Source organism: Colletotrichum siamense (assembly GCF_013390195.1).
Source record: "Colletotrichum siamense strain Cg363 chromosome Unknown KSG_Cg363_contig06, whole genome shotgun sequence".
Lineage (NCBI taxonomy): Eukaryota > Fungi > Ascomycota > Sordariomycetes > Glomerellales > Glomerellaceae > Colletotrichum > Colletotrichum siamense.
Window position 1 is genome coordinate 82,318 of NW_023501019.1, and position 15,148 is coordinate 97,465.

The 15,148-nt window shown below is 51.2% G+C and overlaps 5 protein-coding genes across 5 annotated transcripts; 1 reads left to right on the plus strand and 4 right to left on the minus strand.

Moving 5' to 3' along the window:
• Positions 1–1,467: 1,467 nt before the first annotated feature.
• CGCS363_v009043 (putative family 31 glucosidase ORF2) lies at positions 1,468–3,459 on the minus strand (the record flags this gene model as incomplete). Its single annotated transcript, XM_036640892.1, has 1 exon — positions 1,468–3,459. One exon carries the CDS (start codon positions 3,457–3,459, stop codon positions 1,468–1,470), a length of 1,992 nt encoding a protein of 663 aa, XP_036493670.1.
• A 2,547-nt stretch (positions 3,460–6,006) lies between these two features.
• On the minus strand, positions 6,007–6,843 carry fabG-16 (3-oxoacyl-[acyl-carrier-protein] reductase FabG; the record flags this gene model as incomplete). Its single annotated transcript, XM_036640893.1, has 1 exon — positions 6,007–6,843. The coding sequence occupies one exon, from the start codon at positions 6,841–6,843 to the stop codon at positions 6,007–6,009; it is 837 nt and encodes a 278-aa protein (XP_036492914.1).
• Positions 6,844–7,775: 932 nt separating this feature from the next.
• otemo-0 (2-oxo-Delta(3)-4,5,5-trimethylcyclopentenylacetyl-CoA monooxygenase) lies at positions 7,776–9,452 on the minus strand (the record flags this gene model as incomplete). Its single annotated transcript, XM_036640894.1, has 1 exon — positions 7,776–9,452. One exon carries the CDS (start codon positions 9,450–9,452, stop codon positions 7,776–7,778), a length of 1,677 nt encoding a protein of 558 aa, XP_036493666.1.
• An 892-nt stretch (positions 9,453–10,344) lies between these two features.
• Positions 10,345–12,045, minus strand: put4-0-0 (putative proline-specific permease put4; the record flags this gene model as incomplete). The annotated part of the gene is made up of 1 exon (XM_036640895.1): positions 10,345–12,045. The coding sequence occupies one exon, from the start codon at positions 12,043–12,045 to the stop codon at positions 10,345–10,347; it is 1,701 nt and encodes a 566-aa protein (XP_036493667.1).
• A 947-nt stretch (positions 12,046–12,992) lies between these two features.
• CGCS363_v009047 (Arginine metabolism regulation protein II) lies at positions 12,993–14,975 on the plus strand (the record flags this gene model as incomplete). The annotated part of the gene is made up of 1 exon (XM_036640896.1): positions 12,993–14,975. One exon carries the CDS (start codon positions 12,993–12,995, stop codon positions 14,973–14,975), a length of 1,983 nt encoding a protein of 660 aa, XP_036492749.1.
• Between the last annotated feature and the right edge of the window lie 173 nt (positions 14,976–15,148).

Genomic DNA, 15,148 nt, shown 5'->3' on the forward strand with positions numbered 1-15,148 from the left:
GTGTCACAACAAAAAGCAATGTCGCCATGCGAAGGGATGGAGTTCCATGGGACGACATGCCGAAGACGTTCCAAGACGCCATTACTATATGGCAGCAATTAGAAGTATGCTACCTGTGGACTGACTCGCATCGGATCGAATACTGGTACACGTCCATAGTCGAGCAGTTCACTACCATGTCTCTCTCTTTCGAAAATCTCTTTCGAAAAGGACCGGCTTCTGGCCACCCTAGCCATGGCCATATAAATTCTGCATCGTAGCGAAGACCGATGCTTAGCCGGAGTTTGGGAAGTAGATATACTCCCAGGACTTCTTTGGCGCTTTTTTGGTAGGGGTGGTATCAATTCCACTGGGAATGAAACTATTTTCTTGCCCATGTCAAAAATTGGCACCGAACTACAGGCGCCGTCCTGGAGTTTGGCATCTGTTGAACGTCCGATCACGTACAGTCTGATTCGCGGATCTTTTTGGCGTACTTTCGATGCCGAAATTTTAGCAGTGAACTACCCAAAAGTTTACAACGATTCTCGCTACATCATTAGCTCCAGTTGCAGTTTGCCACTTCGGGGAAGGCTCATGAATGTCATGCTAGATCTACCAGATCGACTACTCTTGCGCGGAAATTCGACGGCAACCCAGCCACATTGCACACTGCAGTTCAGCCTTTTTGGAGACACAGCTCAGGTTGAATCGAATATTGCAATTCCGATGTACGACGATTCCTATCGGTGCCATCATGCAATTCAACCTGGTTGCCACTGCGGCCTGAACCACGAGACTGTGGTGTTCTGGCCGGATGCCCAGTTGACTCTGGCTCAAAGTCACGATGGGAAGAAACATTTCGAGAACTTTGTTTGGCCTACAGAGATTGTGACTCCGGGTAGGATGGAAGTACAATGTCTTCTGTTATATACAGACTCCCAGGAGTGTTGGGGTGGTATTCTTGTGCAAAAGTCTAGACAAAACGAACGTTCATACGGGCGACTTGAGCTGATTGAGTTTGACTCCACGCATCCTGCCTTTGATTCGATCGCCGATGTTTGAACTGTTGAGAACTGTCTCACTTGATATCGTAGTAATGAGTAATGAGTGTTGCGATCCGGGCGGATACTTTTAGCCATTTAGGCGGATAACTACTTACATTGAGCGCAGTGTGTTATTCCGATAGCTATTACTATTATCCTTATCATCTGTACTTTTGTCGATATCTTTCTCGTCTCTATTTAGATTCCTCTTACTGTCCGTATTATTGTCCCTCTTGTCGTCTATACCTACTACCAGCCCAGATATCAAAACTCAAATCATCTGTACTAGGTGTCCGCCATCACAAGGCATTTGGGGAGTACGTTCTGTAGCGTCAGGTTTAAGTTTGATCGCATGTTGAATTGATGCATTTAGAAGCGAAGCTCGATGGACAAATTTCAATTTCCCTCGATTTCAACGAATTGATATGAGTGGAAGTAGTCTCTACTCTCTCTTGAATACCGGCATCCAATCCAAGGGTGCGTCGACATCGATCCACTGACCACCCTCGTATGCGTCTTCTTTGCCTTTCTGAAGCGACTTCCACTTGCCATCGATCTTGGGCAGGTAAACCTTGATACTCCTCTTATCGGCGTGCAATACAGGACAAATCAGGTACTTGTCACCGAACATGTACTGCTGACCAATGCTCCAAGTTTCTTTATCATCCGGGAACTCATAAAACAGAGTCCGCATGACAGGCGTTCCTTTCTCATGAGCTTGCTTCATCAAGGTCCTTGTATAGTCTCTCAACTCCTCGCGAAGGAACATATACTTCTTGCAGATCTCATAGACTTCAGGTCCATATGACCATACTTCATTCGGCGCACCACTGTGGCACTCAGCACCTCCGGTTGTACCATGCTGAGGCTGCTCTGGCTCGCGGCATCCATGAAGTCTGAACACTGGGCAGAAAGCACCCCATTGGAACCAACGAACGAACAGTTCGCGGAACTTCTCATCGCGAGGGTCACCACCGTGGAAGCCTCCAATATCCGTGGTCCACCAAGGGATCCCGGAAAGACCCATGTGGAGGCCGGCTGCTACCTGGTTTCGCAGACTGCTCCACGAAGAAGCAATATCGCCACTCCAGACAAGTGCACCGTACTTTTGACTTCCCGCCCAAGCGCAGCGGATCAAGTTGACGATGTTCTGCTGACCTTCTGCCTCCATTCCTTCGTAGAATGCTCGCGCATACTCGACGGGATAGATATTGCCGACGGAAACATTGGATCCCGCATGATATCGGTAGGTATCAAAGTCGTACACGGTGTACTCTGGTTCGGCCTCATCCAACCAGAAGACACGGATGCCCTTGTCATAATAATTCTGTTTGGCCTTCTTCCAGACATAATCTCTCGCCTCTGGATTCGTGGCATCGAAATGCGTGGTGTCCCCTTGGAAGTTCATGGCGATGCGAATGCCCCTATCAGACTGGATGAGATATCCCTTCTCGACCATCTCGTCCCAGTTCTCGGATTTATGGTCGACTGTCGGCCAAATCGAAATCATGAGCTCAATCTTAAGCTCTTGCAGCTCCTTGATCATAGCGTCGGGATCGGGCCAGTATGTTGGATCGAACTTCCATTCGCCCTGCTTCGGCCAATGAAAGTAGTCGATCACGATGAGGTCAATCGGTAGCTCGCGTCTTCTGTATTCTCGAGCAACCTCAAGGAGCTCTTCTTGAGTCTGATATCGCAACTTGCATTGCCAAAACCCTAGACCATACTCTGGCATCATTGGAACCTTTCCGGTGGCGTCGGCGTATGCCTCGACGATTTTGGAAGGTGAGTCTTCGGCCACGATCCAGTAATCTAGAGCTCTTGTGGACTTGGCCTCGAAACTCATGATGTTTCGTCCAAGAATAGCTCTTCCCACAGACGGGTTGTTCCAGAGAAATCCGTAGCCGAGCGATGACAATGCAAACGGAATGCTAGCCTGGGAATTGCGGTGGGCGAGTTCCAGATCGTGGCCCTTAATGTCGAAGAAACTCTGTTGATACTGACCCATTCCATAGATCTTCTCGTCCGGGTCGACGCTCTCAAATCTGGCGGTCAGGTGATAGTCATTGCTGTTAACAATCGCCATGAACTCGCGAGCCTCGACATCAAGGGCACTGCACTTGGGGTCCAAAACATCCCGACGATGCCTTGAGTACTCCTCGAGAATCAGTTCCCCTTTGGCATTCCACATTAAAAGCTTTCCACCTGTTGTGATGGTTGCCTTGATCTTGCCGTTGGTGATGGTGCCACCCTGCTCATCGAAGGTAATCTTGACATCGGTATCTTCTGGTTTCAGCAGAGCCCAGTCCTCCGTAGGCATCTCACGGGCTTTGGTGGCTCGAACTCGGAATGCGTTGGGACCCCATGGTTCGACCCAAACCTTTTCAGCATCGTAGGCGTAAACCAACTTTCCCTCTGTCTTTGGAAAGGGCATTTTGACGTTCTTGGAGGGGGTTGATTCTTGAATTCAGCGACCAGTGAAGATGTCGCCAAATAGTCGTTGACGAAGAATGTTGGCGGTTGAACAGAGCAATCCGTGAGGGGTAATCGACGGTACGTCAAAGGTTTCTCGGTTTTGTACTACCATGCGCCTGCGTCCCGCGTGCGGAGTTGCTCCTGTTGCCATGGCTCGATGGATGGAGATCGCAGGATAAAAGCGATGCCACGAACAGCGGCATATGACACTTGCTGCGCAGAATTGACCACTCGGATGTCGCGAAAGCCGCAGTGCCCACCGGCGGCGTTTGTGATGCCCCGCAGCTGCCGAACGAATGATTCGAGATGAGGGGCAGATGGGGGGAAATTGGCGAGGACCACGATGTCGGCCGAGATCCACCCCCGCGGACGTGGACTCGGGTAAAGTTACGAACCATCCCCGAAAACAGCTAAGACTTTTGCCTGAATTGAAGTGGGATATTTGTCGGAAAGTTAATGTGCGTTCAGTGGTGATGAAACACCGATATGCTGCTTAGTGAGCCAACAGGGAAGAGCTTCTAGCTGATGTTAACTCCCCAGAACGTCGCGCAGGCCATGTCGTCGGTATGAGCGGGAGCAATCTGCAACGACATAGCTGAATGTTTTTTTTCTCATAAGCTAGGTTCATTCACTATTTCCAGCATCTTTCCATGAACTCTTTGAAGCCTAGCACCGGGACGTCCGGGAACACTTGGTTCAGCATGTTGTCAGGAATGACCAGTCCCTCCTCCAAGTCATAGAAGCCCTGAACGAAGCCGATGTTCCACACACACAGCACCGCTTCCAAGATCCCCTTTGGGAAGGCCATGTATCGCCGCTTGTTCCCGGGGAGCTCCGTTATGACACCCTTTTTGAGGTCGTAGAGAGACTCGATCTTGACGTCGAACGTTTTGCCTGTTATGATCCTGCGTCAGACTTTGCAACTGCTGTAAGACGGGATCATCGTACCGCGAGCCTCCTCCGCGATTTCCAAAGCTTGGTTCCAAGTCAGAGTATCTCCAATAATCAACGCTTTCTTGGGCCAGCAAGGCATGTCGAGACTCGCTGCCACGAACCTGCCGATCGTCTCTGAATGGGTGAGCGTCACCGGCGAGTTGCCGTCGGTCGGAATTGCTGCTTGGCAATTTTCCACGTCTAGCACAACTGCTAATGGAAGTACGGGGCAGGGTACAGCGGGATATCCATAGTAGTCCATCAGGAATCCGGATATAAATCTAGTATACTCCATCTGGGTGGACTTCAACTTTTGGAGGGTCTCCACTTTGTACTCGGCAGCTTTGTACATCTGAGATCCGGGGACGGGAAAAGGATAACCTCTGGTACGGAAGTTAGTCATTAGATACTCCTGTTCGGGGTCGAATAACACATGCTGGGCTACGCCTTGAACGTAATCAAGGGCGAACTCGCTGGGTGCAAATCGCCGGACAGTTGTCGAACGAGAAGCTCCTTCAATAAGGTTCATTTGCGCACGATACGAGTCTTCGAACACAATCCCAATGGCCGATATGATAACCTCGATGTTGTTGCTTTCCAGGAGACCGGTGATCTGAGAAACGTTGCTATAGTCAACTGTCAAGCACCCAACACCAATGGTCTGCTCGGAGATGCTCAGAGACTGTGTGACAATGTTAATGCATATTCACGATAAAAGCCTTCATGGACTTACTCTCCGTGAAAGTACGAACACGTCGTGTTTCCCAGTTCGAGCAACGGCCTTCGTGATCACACGGCCTAGGCCTCCAGAACCTCCGGCAATCGCAACTCGTACCATGACTGTTTAATTTCGATTGGCTTAATGGGAACAATGATTATCTACTTATTTTCTTATTGTGAATCAAATTGCCCAACACTTATATGCTGCCTGAACCTCGGCTTCATGACTTCAATCTAGGGGCAATGGAATTCGAACTCGATGCATCTCGGTAAGATGTGGGGCCTCTACCGGCCCTGGGCACGTCAATGCCATCATCTCCTACTGACGAATCATATCAAGTATTATCGGGCGTAGGTATGTTTTTTGGACATCTCCCGTCAAAACGTAAGTTTTAAGCTCAGCGACAAGCATCGGAAGGTGGCGCCACATGCCGAAAACTCAACTACGGTTCGGACCTCTGAAGTTGCGAGCCTGTGTAAATGAACATGCTTGAGAATGATCGGGTTTGACTTGAAACCCGCACGATTCAACGTTGGTTAATCCGAAAGCTGGAGTAGATATGAGATTTTGGGTTTGACTAGAGCCTTGTTCGGCTGGTAGCGAGCTCTGTGGTGAGTCATGGCGACTCACATCTCATCACTGAACTTTCCTGGTCGAATGTCAACGATGGCGTCCACAAATGCGGATGTCGACATGCTCCGAAAGCAGTGTTCAACCGGCAATCGGCAAGAATTCAACAGGGAAGAAACCCAATTGAAAAGCATAGAAGGTATTATTCGGGAAGTTGTATAACACAGAAACCTCAAGACCCGAGCGCAGCGTTCCATCCCTTCCAAGGATGTGAAACGAACACTACCTCGATGTGTAGCCTCCATCAACCATCAACGCAGACCCGGTAACAAAGGAACTCCGACCTCCGGCAAGATACAAGACTCCGTCCGCGATCTCCTTTGCGTGGCCCATCCTCTGCATCGGCACCGCACTAGCCACTCTCTCCTCCATAGCCTTCAATACCTCAGGGTTCTTTGTTGTCATGGGAGTTTCCGTGTATCCAGGGCAAATGGCATTGATACGCAGGCCATCTTTAGCGTAATCTTCAGACGCAGTGCGGGTAAGGCCAATGACTGCATGCTTTGTTGTCGTGTACGCAGTCGACAGAGTAATGCCAACCACACCCTGAATAGACCCAAAGTTGACAATAGAGCCACGCTGGAGGGGTCTGCCATCGATAGTAGAAAGAATTGGCTCTTGCTTAAGCATAATCTGCGCGGCTGCTCGAAGGACGTAAAATGTGCCGTTGATATTCACGTCAAGAACTCGCTGCCAGTCCTCTGTTTTGGCGAATGCAGCACCACCAGCATGCTTGATCGCAATACCAGCGGCGTTGACGACGTAATCTAGTCTGCCAAATTTGGCAGCTGCATCGTTGACAACGCGGGTGATTTCCGCTTCGTCGGCGACGTTGACAGGATATGTAAGAATCTGAATTGGCTTTGCGCTGCCGTTTGCTCCGGTTTGTTGCTTCTTGCTGACTTGCTCCTCAATTTCAGCCTTGACAGTAGCCAGTGCGTCAGCATTGAGATCAAGAAGCGCGACGCCAGCGGATCCTTCTTGGGCAAAGGCGTTAGCGCATGCTCTCCCAATGCCGGAGGCAGCTCCCGTAACCAAGGCGAAGCCAGGAACGTCCATTTCGTATTCAAGGTTTTGGAGAGAATGAGAAGACAAATGTGCGGAGTACCGAGACGTAGGTATTGATGCGGTAGCTTTCAGGTTGATGGCACAGTCAAAGATTCAGATGGAGACACATGCTACGAACATGTCGTGTTGCGTATAACACTCTATCTACAATTAAATACTCTGGCATCGTGAACTTGCCCTGGATTTCTTTCTACATCTAGAAAGCCACTTGGAGTAGCTTTCCATTGACTTACTGCCCCTCCGTGGAAGGACTTTCCTGATTGAAATGAAGAGTCGCTCGCCCCCACATTCGGTTTTAGATCCCCGCCCGCTGCGTCTTGCGCGGGGTCGCCTACGGCCATCCCGCCCTACCCGCGTTGTCACGCGTCAACCATGCTTATCAGCAGGACAAGTATGACACCCGGAAGCGGGGCTCTCTTTTGCATCGTTGCGGGGTTGGGTCATGATAGAGACCTTGAGGCGAATGTGATAAGGATCAGCCAGCAAATCGATGCACCTTATCACCTATTGGAGAGGTTGTGCCACACTGGAAAGTGACAGCCGTCATAAATGCAATGGAGGCCGAAATCGGAGAGATGACATTTCTTCCGCGGGTAACAAGAATCCAAACCCGAGGAGGCGCATTCAGGGCGAGGTCGAAACGGATAGGTCACTCCCTTGGCGTGTCAAAGAAGCAGATCTAGGCGATGCATTCGATGCCACACCTCGACTCATCATTATCAACCAGGGGTGATGTTCTTTCCCAACGACTACACAAGTGGTCATCCAGTCAACTTGTGTATGGTCGTTACAAAAGCGGTATCAAAAAGACAAAATTGGCGAGATTTGGGTAAGATCATGTCATCGCTTCAGGATTTGAAGGCTGTACGAGTGGCAATGTGAATGAAGATGAACATAATGAAATAGTTGGCGCTATATCAATTCTAAGCCAAGACTAAACCCTTATAACCAGCTTCTTTAACTTCCCTGCATCTTCTCTGGAACTCTTGTGCTGAACCGCCGTATCTCACCACGCTTCGAACCTGCTTGCCCCTAATGTTGGTGTTGACACCGGTCATCCAACTGTCAACCTCATTGACCAAAGAGCCCTTGCTGCATTCAAAGACGTGCTCCGTCCATCCATCTGCGGCCTCTTCCGTAGCCTCAGCATACGTGTAACCTTTCTCTCTGCAGTACTTCAAGAGATCCACAACTACCTGCACGGCATGCTCGATATTTCGCGTAGCGTTACCGAACGGCTGATGCGGGCCGAGAACCATGAACATGTTAGGCATGGAAGGGACCGTCATACCAAGATAGGTATAGGGCCTATTGTCAACCCAGACAGCCTTATCGCCTTTGGGTGTTCCGCTAGGTGCGATCAATGGACGACCGTCCTTGCCTTGCCAATCAATCGCACTGAAAGAGCCAGTGATGGCGTCAAATCCGGTCGCATAAATGAGAATATCAAGCTCATGCTCTTTGCCATCCGATGTCACGATGCCCTTTGAGGTAACTTCGGCGACTGGTGTCTTCTTCAAGTCGACAAGATGAACGTTGTCTTGGTTAAAGGCCTCGAAGTAACCACTCTCGAGGGGCACTCTCTTAGTCCCAAAACCGTAGGTCTTGGGTATCAGGCTCTCTGCAACCTCGGGATCGTTGACTCTTTGACGGATCTTGTCGGCGATGAACTTGGAGTACATCTCGTTGGCTTGACGGTCCGTATAGGCATCGCTAAACACGCCCTGCCACTTGCCAAAGCCTGGCTCGTTGTAAAGCTTCTCCCAAAGAGCCAGACGCTCCTCGTCTGAGACCTCCATAGTCTTGCGGGTATCAGCCATATGCATGAAGCCAGAAGGAGTAGAGCGGCAGATCTTGAAGATATCGTCGTAGCTGTTCTTCAACTCTTCCATCTTCTCTTCGGAGATTTCATAGTTGCGAAGAGGCACGGTCCAGGTCGCCGAGCGCTGGAACACGTTGAGAGACTTGATGCTGGGCTCCTTCGAAAGGGCGGTGATGGTCTGGATACCCGTTGCGCCAGTACCAATGACACCGACGCGCTTGCCAGCAAAGTCGCGGCTCAAGCTTAGGTCCTCTGGCCACCTAGAAGTGTGGAAAGACTGGCCTTTGAAGTTCTCAATGCCGGGAATAGCAGGAAGCGATGGCGTGGAGAGGAAGCCGATGCAGCTCAAGAAAAAGGTGGTGACATATTGATTTCCATCCTGGTCGACAAATGTCCATGTACGATCGCTGTCACTCCAGCGTGCGGACTTGATAGTTGTGTTGAATTGGATGTGGCTGTACAAGTCGTTCTTCTCGGCGAAGCGACGGATGTACTTGTGCGTCTCGGGTTGGGGAGAGAAGGCCTCCTTCCAGTGCCACTCCTGCAAAAGCTCCTTGTCAAAAGAGTACCCGTAAGACACGGACTCGCAGTCAAAGCGGCATCCGGGATACCGGTTCCAGAACCAGGTGCCGCCGACGTCCGCGCCGTTATCGAGAACTTGGACACGGCAATCGGGCATCTGCTTGCGGATATGGTGGAGACTTGCAAGGCCGGAGAGACCAGAGCCGATGATGAGGACATCAAAGGTCTTCTTGATTGGTGTCGGAATGGAACCCATGTCTGCGACTGTGTAAAAGATATGGGGAAGATGTCGGGGTCTAGAGACTGTAAGAGACAGACTCAATTGGAGTTGTAAGACAGTTTAGCAAGTAAACGATTGTTGGCTGCGTGATTGAAGTTCAGGACTTGTCTAAATAGCTGTTCAACGACATGTTCACGCACCAAGATGTAGTCACCAAGATCATGTCAGAAATTCTGCTGCTGAGAAGGTCTCTGCACAACTTTCCCATCGCAGTATCCTGATGCATCCATGGCATACAAACAGCTGATCGATCGAGTGGGGCCTATCGCGGGAGGCGACTTAGGTCGAGGGGATAACTTTCCATCTCTAGAATTAGCAGGCGGCGATAAGAATGGTCGCCGATCTGGACCCTCCCCCGCATTGCCCACCAACCCATCCTAGCGTGAAGGGATGGCTTTCCCCTTTGAAATGCCTCATCAATTCCACCACTGATAGAAAGATAACAAGTATCACCTATCTTAAACTTTGCCGGAACATCACTGGGGTGCCAGAGTTGCACACCTTCTCCATGATAGGGATTTAGTCCCGGAAGATCGCCCATGATTCGTCAGGTGAGCATGCGCACTACAGGCGCTGGCATGTAGCTGGCTGACCACCATCCTTCGGATACGTTCCAAATTAGACCGCGGTTATCGAGTCAATTGGCAAGTTACAGAATAGGCACAACAGTGTCATGCGTTCAGTCACAATGCATGCAATTCCTGACAAAACCGAGCTGGAATTCGAGGTCTCTACCTAAGAGATTCCCCTTGCACATGAGACGCAGCTTGGTTGATCTTGGGCAGCAGCTAGATAAACGTGTATTGATCTGGGTAGCGACGCTAAACTTGCCCGTGACATTGGAATGTCCTCCCTCTGAGTGCTTGACTCATCCCCAAATCGCTGACACCATGCGCCAAGCCTTGTTGGCTGGACCCGCCTTCTCTTCCTTTTCCTTCTCCAAGTTGGTCCACCACTCAGCTTCAGCCTCGACCTCCCTAAGATCCGATGTGAGATCAACTGTCTCGGGGGCATACAGCCACGGGTCATTCTTGCCAACGGTAAGCTTGTGGCCGAGGTAGATGACCATGAAGAGCGGAATGCCAATGTAAGCCGTCAAAAAGCTGGATGCCGAGAATCTGCCAGGGTAGAAGACTGTGAAGCCATTGGCCAAGAGCAGGAAAGTGAAGCAGGCCATGGAGATGTACGCGCCGTACGGCTGGCACCATGACTGGTAAGGAACCTTGATGCCTTGGACATTGCAAGCCTTGCGGAAGCGAAGGAAGATGAGACCACAGAAAATCCAAGATGTATAGCCAGCAGTGTTTGTCAGACTGACGAACCAATTGAACACGACTCCGGCATCTGAAGAAACGCTCAGGTATGCCAGCAGGGTGAAGCAACTAGCCGCAATGACAGCGTAGATGGGGAGTCCGTAGCTGTTGCAGCGAGCGAAAATCTTCGGGGCGTTGCCTGCAACAGCAAGCGAGTACAAAGACCGACTCGCCATGTAGAGGTAGGAGTTACCAGCAGACCATGCGCTGGTCAGAATTCCTGCGTTCACAACGGAGGGGAGCCCGTTGATTCCTGCATTCCTGATAGCAATAACCCAAGGCGATGCGTCTGCGTTGCCGGCTCCTGACGTCAGGCCCTCGGAGTTGGAGTTGCAAATAGCACCAATTGCTAGGGACCCCAGGAGGTAGAAAATGATAAGTCGGTAGAAGAACCTCCGGCTCGCAATAGGAAGATTCTTCCGAGGGTTCTGCATCTCTCCGCCGGTAATGATGATGAGCTCTGGGCTGAAGTAGAAAGAGAACCCGGAAAACACCCATCCATAGAGGAACGCGGTGAAACGGCCACCAGAGCCCGTGATGATGTATTCTTTCGTTGCTCCCGGATCAACCCAGTAGTAGAATCCCAGACGCTGGCCGCTGGGGCCTCCTCCGAGAATCAGAACCACTGATAAAAGCAACAGGCCAATGAAGAGGATGATTTTCAGGCTGGCAAACCAGAATTCGGTCTCCGCATACACGGCCACCGGGGAAAAGTTGAGTCCAACGATGACAATCAACAAGAGCGTGAGCCACACAGCGTTAGGAACGTTATTCGACCAGTAGTTTATAATAATTGATCCGACCGTGATTTCGTATGCGAGGATGATTCCGAAGGAGTAGAAGTAAAGCCAGCCGAGAGCAAATCCGAGAGATCGTGAGGCGTAACGGTTGCAGTAGTAGGACATTGAGCTGCCGGTAACAGGGAGGTATGTTCCAACTTCCATGACCGCCGTGGCAACTCCATACACCAGGATAGATGTTAAAGCATACGCCAGGAAGAGGAACAAGGGGCCTCCTGCCGCAAGGACTTGGCCAGAACCGACAAAAAGACCAGTTCCGATACTGCCACCGATGGCAATCATCTGAGCATGTCGTGACTTGACATTTCTTTTTGTGCCTCCCTGTCCTACAAACTGTGATTCTCCCTGGGTATGGCTTTCGAGTCGGCCGAAGTCTTGAACTTTCTCATCGTTGGCATTGTCGTCAGAAGAGATGGCCTCCTTCGAAAAGGGGGACTTGTCGTGATCCAAAGCCATGTTGGTAATGTGGTAGTTGTGATATCAAAGATGCATTCGAGGCAATATTGGACGAACATTCATGTACAAAAATGAGATGATGTCTGATTATTCGGTGAACAGGCCACTTGGTTGCGAGGCATTCTCTCTTTAAACTTGCCACGGGCCATGTCAGCTTCAACCCAGCCTGGAGGCCAACGACTGAGTCCTTGTCAAATGCCAAGATATCGCTCCCTACTTTCCAACGTACCCCTTAGCGTCATGTCACTTGCTGCAGAGTTGCCTTGAACGCGCCTGTCGACAAGATAAGTCCGACGAGCCCTGTTCGCAACCAGCCAGGGGCCGGGTGAGATAGGAAAGCTTCCCCAGTATCAGGGCGCGGACATGTACCCCAGATTAATTATGGGGCTTGGTGTGGCATCCCCCGCTCTTATCTCTCTCCGCTCAGGCGGATACGCTAACGTTGCATTATCTCTTCGCGTCGACTCTCCACCCTCCTCCCTTCCGATGGCATGTCCTTGCTCGGCGTCAACGAACGCGAAGACTCAGCCGCTTGACATAACTTTCCATATCTATGTTGTGTTGACAACCTTGAGTTGTTGAGCCCCTGGCCTCCTTTGGTTCCCTTTCTGCACTCGGGAGCAAGTGAAACCTGTGGAAAAACTGCTCATTTCGGATGATGGCCGCCACCTCTAGAAACCCCCGTGCCTCGCGGCTTATCGACACGGAAGCCCGCCGCAGCCGGTCGTTTGGCGGATGTGGTACGGTACGTCGTGCGACCCTGTCTATCAGGTCGCGGGATGCCCAGTTTGCATGATCAACTGGCTGACCAGCTGCAGTGTCGGAACCGGAGGATGAAGTGCGACGAGGGGCGGCCGACGTGTTCTATGTGCGAGGCCTCGGGTCTGACATGTAGTGGTTATGAGAAAAACATCTTTTTCGACTTTGAAGATATTCCAAGCTCCGGTATGTCGCGTTTTCGGCGTCCATTACTCACGGAGGAGGAGCGCGAGTCTATGAGCGAGAAACTCACCTCGAGCGTCCCACCAGCACTGACTCTCTGGCACATTGCGCAGATAGAGGATGAGTGTGAAAGACTACCAGTATCTCAGAACATAGAGATCAGCCGAGGTCCCTTCGGAGTGTTCAGGATACCTCAGTCACCAGCAAAACCTGTCAAAGATTTGCCTATGTCTAGCCCCGAGTCGGACTTCTCAGTTGTTGCTACCGCGGAATCCACCCAAGGGATATTCGAGGACATTCCCGAGGAAGCCGATGAAGAATTCTTGGCACCGCCCGAAGATCCGCCATTGACAAAGATCCCATCACCCTTAGGGCCGGGCTTGGAAAGATTGGATCAACGACAGCTGAGTCCCATGACAGAGTGGTGGAACATGAATGAATGGTGGAACATGAGCGACCTACCAAATGTAGGAAACTGGTGGGACACACCGGTAGACTTGGATCGAGTCCGAGACATTACCGACATCACTTTCTCAGGACTTCAACAGTCACCTAAGGCACTGATCACGCCACAAGACACATGTCTCTCCAATGTCTTCCCAGAAACACAGGCCCAGCAACTAGCAACACCAGAAAGCTCCTCCATACCTCCCACCATAGACTGTAACGTGCCTCACGATGCAGTCTTCTTGCTCAAACACTACTCTACCACAGTCCTCAGGGGCTTCACGCCCTTCCGCCACAGCAAAACTCCATGGCATATTCTTTTCATTCCCTACGTTAAGAGCTGCCTGGCTGCTCTAACCCTCGGTGAGGATATGGACCACGCCAGCCTTACTGCTTTCTACGGCACACTAGCCATCAGCGCATCGAGTCTCGGCGGCATTTCCAACTCTCGAAAGTGGAGCGAGCAAGCCAAGAGCTACAAGCAACGAGCACGTCAGCACGTCCGGCTCATGCTCCAGACAGCCTACGATGTGCCCAAGACAGCCAAGTATAAGTCCATCTTGATAGCAATCTTGACAATGGTCCAGATCTCCAGCGTATCTGGGAACCGAGATCAAGCGGAGTGCTACTTGCTCGAGGCAGAGAGGTTTATCCGCGTCAAAGGCCTCAACCGCAAGAAGTCCCGAAAGGTTCGGCTACTCCACCACTGCTACGCCTTTGAGCGTTTGCTACACGAGAGCACATTTCCCGGAAGCATCCAGTCTGAGCACCGCAAACATGTCCGCAAGGCTATTGAAGCAAGCAACGCCAGCTCCTACAGCCTCGACAGCTTGTCGTTCCGATTGACAGAATGGGTTAATCTCGACCAAGAAATGCAGAGAATCAAGGATCAAGACGTCGGCGAGAACGACTTGCACCTGCAGATACCTGGTATATGGACCGCAACACTGTACCCGGAAATCTTTGGGATACCCGAGATCCACGTCTTTCTACTCTCCCTCGTCATCCGGTTAGGGAGAGCAAAGGACGATGAGATGTTCTCTGATGCAACCGGCCTGAAGGAGTTCATGAGCCGCGCAAAGTCTGTCGAGAAGTGCATCCACCAGCTCAAGCGGAAACCCAGCCACGTGGTGGCAGACGGGTTGATCACGGATCCCGAGCTGCAGCATTGCCAGCAGCTACTTGATAACCTTGCGCAAGCCATGCAACTGGCATTGGCTATTTATTTCTATCGGAAGGTATACGACGTGGAGGCAGACATGCTGCAGGACAAGGTGATAGGCGTTCGTGACTGCTTGCTCCGATTCGAAGCGACCGAGTCGGAGATGGGGTATGGCTCGGCCAGACTCGTATGGCCTGCCTTCATTGCCGCGAGCGAGGCGGAGGATCCGGAGGTGCGGATGTCGTTTAGTCAATGGTTCAAGGATTGGGCGCGGCGGAGCGGTCTTCGGATCTTCAGTGACTCGTTGGCGGACATCGAGGGGCGTTGGGAGGGGAAGCGAGGATCGGAGGCGGCAAAGGTAGATTATGTCTTGACGTAGCGATTTGACAACACTTTCCTCCATGGATGTCTCCCGCATATGCATGAAGAGTCGAGATACGAAGTGCGGGGTGCAGATTTACCGTCTTGAGCTTTTCCGATAGCTTGAAGAGCTCGTCTCTGTTTGTCCTTTCGCCTGGTTTTGAATCGCATTTGGTTGCCCCGGGAGTAGCT